Source organism: Tachysurus fulvidraco, chromosome 19 (genome assembly GCF_022655615.1).
Source record: "Tachysurus fulvidraco isolate hzauxx_2018 chromosome 19, HZAU_PFXX_2.0, whole genome shotgun sequence".
Taxonomy (NCBI): domain Eukaryota; kingdom Metazoa; phylum Chordata; class Actinopteri; order Siluriformes; family Bagridae; genus Tachysurus; species Tachysurus fulvidraco.
Window position 1 is genome coordinate 6,415,434 of NC_062536.1, and position 6,208 is coordinate 6,421,641.

The 6,208-nt window shown below is 37.9% G+C and overlaps 1 protein-coding gene across 1 annotated transcript; it reads right to left on the reverse strand.

Moving 5' to 3' along the window:
* Positions 1-308: 308 nt before the first annotated feature.
* Positions 309-4,977, reverse strand: mapk12b (mitogen-activated protein kinase 12b). The gene is made up of 12 exons (XM_027153959.2): positions 4,844-4,977; positions 4,029-4,158; positions 3,883-3,941; positions 3,682-3,793; positions 3,444-3,473; positions 2,247-2,294; positions 1,987-2,101; positions 1,439-1,510; positions 1,171-1,250; positions 996-1,074; positions 726-899; positions 309-624 (listed from the first exon to the last, which is right to left on the reverse strand). Exons 1-12 carry the CDS (start codon positions 4,960-4,962, stop codon positions 548-550), a joined length of 1,095 nt encoding a protein of 364 aa, XP_027009760.2. The 5' UTR covers positions 4,963-4,977; the 3' UTR covers positions 309-547.
* Between the last annotated feature and the right edge of the window lie 1,231 nt (positions 4,978-6,208).

Consider the following 6,208-nt stretch of genomic DNA (forward strand, 5'->3'; position numbering starts at 1 on the left):
GGTTAAAAGCATTTCATGTGGTATCTGACAGTTCTTATTTGTGCCATATGTACATTACCCAAATGTTGATTTTTCTCACTACTTTTAAACCAGAGGATGAAAGAATGTAATTTATTATGTGAGTCAGGAAAGTAACTAATATGTCAACAATACAGTTTTAAACAGATGGCTTTCACACATGGAAAACATTTATTCGATTAAGTTATATGAAGAAACAGAACTACTGGGACAAAATCATTGTTTGGATTAAATATAAGCTGCTGATCCTGTACATTTTATTCAGAAATTGTTCCACTTCTTTCTAAGTTTCTAAGTAATAAAAATATAAAGCTACAGGAAGTACACAAACAATCTGTATACAAAATATAATTCTCACTGTTTTCTAGCATTCATGTCATTTGAATGGCATTATTATTATTTTTTTTTTCATTTCAACTGTGCATATGTGTGTGTGTGTGTGTGTGTGTGTGTGTGTGTGTGTGTGTGTGTGTGTGTGTGTGTGTGTGTGTGTGTGTGTGTGTGTGTGTGTGTGTGTGTTTGTGTCCAGTCAGAGAGAAGTGTCTTTGGAGTCTCTGAGATCTATGATCGGTGGCTGGAAGGACAGGATCTCTGTAAAAGTGTGACCTGTAAAGAAGAGACGAATAAGACGATAAATTTCAACACAAACTCCTCCTCAACCGTGTTTATTTTGCTTTCTGCATTCTAATCTCCCGAAACGTTCTTACGTTTCCACTGCTCGAGCGTCAGGTCAGCATTGTCCATGGAGTGGTCGTAGGGCAACGCCTCAGTCTCTTCTTCAGGCTCTCGAAAGTCAGAAAACATGGGAAGCTCCAGAGCCATGGAAGCACTCACACGCTTGTCAGGGTCCAACACAAGCATCTTGTCCATGGCACTCACCACTTAAACAAAGACAAAGGTATCACATACATGCACTTTAAATAATCCTAGAGCTAAAAAAAAAATAAATAGTTTATTTCATGAATTGTTTTACTTACCATCTGAACTGGCTTTAAAGAAAATTGAGTGCAAGTCTTTCTTTGGCACTTTTGCCAAACTTCTAATGTAGTTTTTGGCCTGAAAAAGTGACACAAGAATATAAAAATGAAATGCCAATAATGTTATCACTGTGATTTATGTTTTCTTCACTGGGTGTATTTTCACACCACTCACATCCTGGCTCTGGAGTTTCACGATGAAATCCTGTGCCGGTGTCCCTGTGATTTTCATAATTTCTCTCAACTGGTCCAAATCTATAGTTTAGGGTCAAGGATGCATTCACACAGAAAAAAAAAAGGTTTCATACTGTAGGTCAAGCTAGGAAGTCAGTCATTTTGGATTGAAATGCTGCCAATCGATGTCACTTTGTAAATGCAGCCATGTTTTGTTTTTATTTGGACAGGGTTTTATTAGTTGGTGTATTATGTTGTAGAAAGGATACGATCATTTCCTTTGAAGAGTGGCTTTCCAAGAAGCATCTCTGCCATGATGCATCCGACTGACCAGATGTCAACTAAAAGACAAGGAACATCAACAACAGGAAATCAATTGGATGAGGAATAATTGTGCTAAATCTTCTGGTTCCTTACAGTTCTTTTTTTTTAATACTTTTTCAGGTCGTGGTTCATATAAATGGAAAAATGCAACTTTTTTTTATTACTTATAAAATGTTTCGTATATATATAAAAAGCTGTGGATCGCACATACGATGTGCGAGATGCACGAGTGTTTTTAAATCGCAGTTGAAAACTCATTTATTCATACAAGCTGTTAAACACGTAGCCCCCTGATTCAACTGCTATGTTATGTTCATTGTGTTCTTATATTTTATTGTCTATTGTTGTTGTAAGGTGCTCCATAAATAAAATTTGATTGATTGATTGATTGATTGATTGATTGATTGATTGATTGATTGATTGATTGATTGATTGATTGATCGATTGATTTACTTCTGTATTACTTCTTCAAGAGAAAACGTTTGCGTGCTACCTGTTTGTGAATAGTGCATCCAGTTCAGGATGACTTCAGGCGCTCTGTACCACCTGGTCACCACGTAACCCGTCATCTGTGAGTCTGCCTGCCTGGCCAGACCAAAATCCAGAATCTGCAAGAAGTACAGGAGGAACATTAAAACCGTCTGGAATGGTCTAGTGGTTCCAGGGAGTATTTTGTAACCGGACCCAGAAGGTATGAGGAAAACACGATAAAACATTCCGTATGTTCTGTATATTTAAAAAATAAATTATTACCTTCAGCTCACAGTTCTGATTTACAGCCAAGTTCCCAGGTTTTAGATCCTGTTGAAGATCAACCAAAGAAGACAAATAACCTTGTTATACACACATAACTGTTTGCATGTGTTGAACATTTACTTTTATTATTATTACATTTACTTCTGATATCTGATAAGTATATATAGAAAACAACACAATTTTAAAAAAAATGAAAAAAAGTATAAAATAAATGTTTTTTAAAGTTTTAAAGTTGATGAGCATGTCAGTTCTAAATTGATAAGCATGTCAGTTCCACAAAACAATGCCAACATAAATACAACAGCAATGGCACAGAAATGTCTTTTACCATAATCAGAAAAACACATATTTCATTCATTCATTTTCTACCGCTTTATCCGAACTTCTCGGGTCACGGGGAGCCTGTGCCTATCTCAGGCGTCATCGGGCATCAAGGCAGGATACACCCTGAACGGAGTGCCAAGCCATCGCAGGGCACTTACACTCTCATTCACTCACACACACACACACACACACACACACACACACACACACACACACACACACACACACACACACACACACACACACACACACACTACGGACAATTTTCTAGAGATGCCAATCAACCTACCATGCATGTCTTTGGACCGGGGGAGGAAACTGGAGTACCCGGAGGAAACCCCCGAGGCACGGGGAGAACATGCAAACTCCACACTCACAAGGCGGAGGCGGGAATCGAACCCCCAACCCTGGAGGTGTGAGGCGAACGTGATAACCACTAAGCCACCCTTGCCCCCCCCCCCCACATATTTCATGAACATGCTAATTGCAAGGTCCTGCAAGAGCTGCATACGTAAATTGGAACATAATTTTTTTTTTTTTTAAAGAGCCAGTTAAAAACAAAAAAAAAACACTTGCAAGTCATCTGAGTGTTTAATGCTATAACTTTCCGGTGAGAATTGCATCAGTCGTTCTCATAAGTGATACAGCAAAATCCCAACAGAACCAATTTCCCTACACTGACCAGACTGCACGTTCGAATTATTTCTCCCAAAAGTCACATTTATCATGTTTCGTCTGACTTCCAGATCCATTCCATAGCAGATAAAGACACAAGGGCTATAGACAGAGAATGAATGTGGGTGTTGAATGGAGTGGCCAGCCTACCACCCAGCCCCCACGCATATAATTAACATGTCAGAGGTCACATACTCTGTGAATGATCCCAGCCGAATGAATATACTGTGGAGAAAGACAGGCAACAAGTCAGTATCTAGAAAACACCAAGGGAAATTGGTACAAGTTCTGTAGAAGTTGCATAGAATGCATGCAATCTGAGGTGTGTGTGTGTGTGTGTGTGTGTGTGTGTGTGTGTGTGTGTGTGTGTGTGTGTGTGTGTGTGTGTGTGTGTGTGTGTGTGTGTGTGTGTGTGTGTCTCTCTCTCTCTAACCTTCAGCCCCCTGAGCATTTGATACACAAGAAACTGCACTCTGTCTTCAGACAATCTTTCCATCTTCATGAGCTTCCCAAGGTCAGTGCCCATGAATGGCATCACTAAATAACTAGCAGAAAGGGAATGAGAGAAGTGTTTGTGATACTCAAATGCCAAGACTAGAGATGTGAATTCTCTAAATGAAAAGAATAAACTCACAAGTCATGGAACCGGTCCAGGGATAATTCAGCTGTGAAGACATCTAACAGTCCAATGACCTGTTTCAGCCGATAGAAGTTTGACATTGATATTCAAACATGGCAGGGGTTATAATCAATGACCATTTTCCAGTGCTGAATACTTACATTCTCATGTTTCATGTGTTTGACTAGTCTGAGTTCTCTGTAAGCTCTCTTGGCAAACAGTCGAGACTGGAAGGGTCGATGGAGTTTCTTGATAGCAACACGTATACCTGTCTTCCTGTCGATAGCACAGCTGTGAAAGGACGGCGATATGATGATATTTTGTCCAGTTTTTAATCTTCACACGTTAACAAATTTTACAAGTGTGTCCCTAAACTCTAATTCTCACACAATGAAGCCACAACTTTAATAATACATCATGTAGTTGTTCACACGTTTTCCCTCTTCTCATAGGGTTGTCACAGTAAAATCTACTGTTATAGTGTTCCACACAGAACCTTCTTGTTTTCTTTTACTTTAAATGCTCACTTAAAAGTTGCTTAAGTTTACTGGATTATTTGTCTTATAACTTTATATGATACAACTCTTTCTTTTCTTTTAATTACAACTGATTTTATCAAGCATCACATCATCCCTTTTTTTTTTGTTTCGTGAGCCAGGCTGGCAGAATATTAAACATGTGCAATATTACCTATGTGCAATATATCTTTCAGTGTAACCACTAATATATTATATTTTGCTGCTGTAACAGAGAAATTTCCCCATTGTCGGACGAATAAAGGTATATCTGATCTTATCTTAAATGTAATGGCTTTGTGAAAAAGAAACAAAAATGGAAAGACTTTGTATCTAAACGTGCTGATGACGAGAGCTATGATTACTCTGAGCTTTGTCTCACAGCTGACTGAGCCACTGTGTGTTCAAATGACAATAGGCTGCATCGGAATCTATGCGTAAAAGCAGTGAACTGAACTCACCAAACTGTTCCGTACGCGCCGGTACCCACTTGGATGAGATCTCGGTATCTTTCCTGTACATCCCAAACTGTTTTGTTGATCTCTTGGCGGTAAAATCCGGTCCTTATACAGAGTGACATGTCAGAAAGTCTAAGTGTGTCTTTTTTTCTGCTCTCGCTTTCTTTCTCTCTCTCTCTCTCTCTCTCTCTCTCTCTCTCTCTCTCTCTCTCTCTCTCTGTCTGTCTCATGGGTTCATGGCAACTGCTCACACAGACACCCGAATACGAGCGCGCAACAAGCACACAGGGGGGTGTTTAACATACTCTGCATTTCACACGCTGACAGTCGGCCATCTATACAGTATAAATCTCTTTCTCTTGAGAACAAAAGCAGTTTGCATTAAAAAAGTAAACCCTTTAACCTATTCAAATTCGCTCTATAAGCCATATGGAAACTGATTCGATTTTTAAAAAAATCTACTACATTATTTAATGTAGTATTATTCTACTACATTAATTTAAGTGTTAAGCCTATTTTTTCTTGTAATCTTAGATAGGTACTTAGTTCATTGATCATTTATTTAACCTGAATATACTAAACCCATGCATAAACACAGACTTGTGTGAGGGGGAGGGTGGGATAACTCACACTTGAATAGTGAGCTAGCAGGAGTCTTAACAAAGGGTCAGTAATTCTTCTTGTCCTTAAAGAGCCCCTAAAGAGGAATTGTTTTACAAACATGAACCAAGATTGTGAGGCAGAACAACAGCACGACAAAGTTATTGTCACATCAAACTGTATATCCTGCACTTACTGCTATTGCACTCTGGTTAGACCTAAACTGCATTTTGTTGCCTTGTACTTGTACATGTGTAATGACAATAAAGTTGAATTTAATCTAATCTAATCTAATCTAATCTAATCTAATCTAATAAACAATAAGCCAGCTAGTATTGACCAGTACTGTTTCCAGCTACAGATAATCTACAATGATGTTTTAGTAATAAATACTTTCACAGATTTTCCTAAACCGCAATCATTTTGTGCAGATTTGAAAAAAATGATAAATAGGGTTAGATGTAGAATGATTATAAATGTAGTAAACAAATAGTATTGAAAATTTTGAGCTACTCATGCTAGAGATGATTCCCTTTAAATCCAAATATATAATGAAATCAAATTTATATGTAAAACATCGAAACAGAACAAATACAGATACTAACGTTTTGTTTTTTCTCACTAGTTTTGACAGATGAAACACTATTCCCAAATATCATAAAGATTTGGTGTAATTCAGACATTTGTTGTAAATACTGCTCGTACTAAATAAAGGATATAAACACGGACAACAATTTAGGAGCTAGTCTGTAAAATCCTGTTTTAGTA

Coding starts and splice junctions, on each gene's coding strand:
- mapk12b (XM_027153959.2), bottom strand. CDS start 4,962: ATGTCACTCTGTATAAGGACCGGATTTTACCGCCAAGAGATCAACAAA. Junction 3,942..4,028: donor AACACATGAAACATGAGAAT/GTAAGTATTCAG, acceptor CGGCTGAAACAG/GTCATTGGACTGTTAGATGT. Junction 625..725: donor GACGCTCGAGCAGTGGAAAC/GTAAGAACGTTT, acceptor TCTTCTTTACAG/GTCACACTTTTACAGAGATC.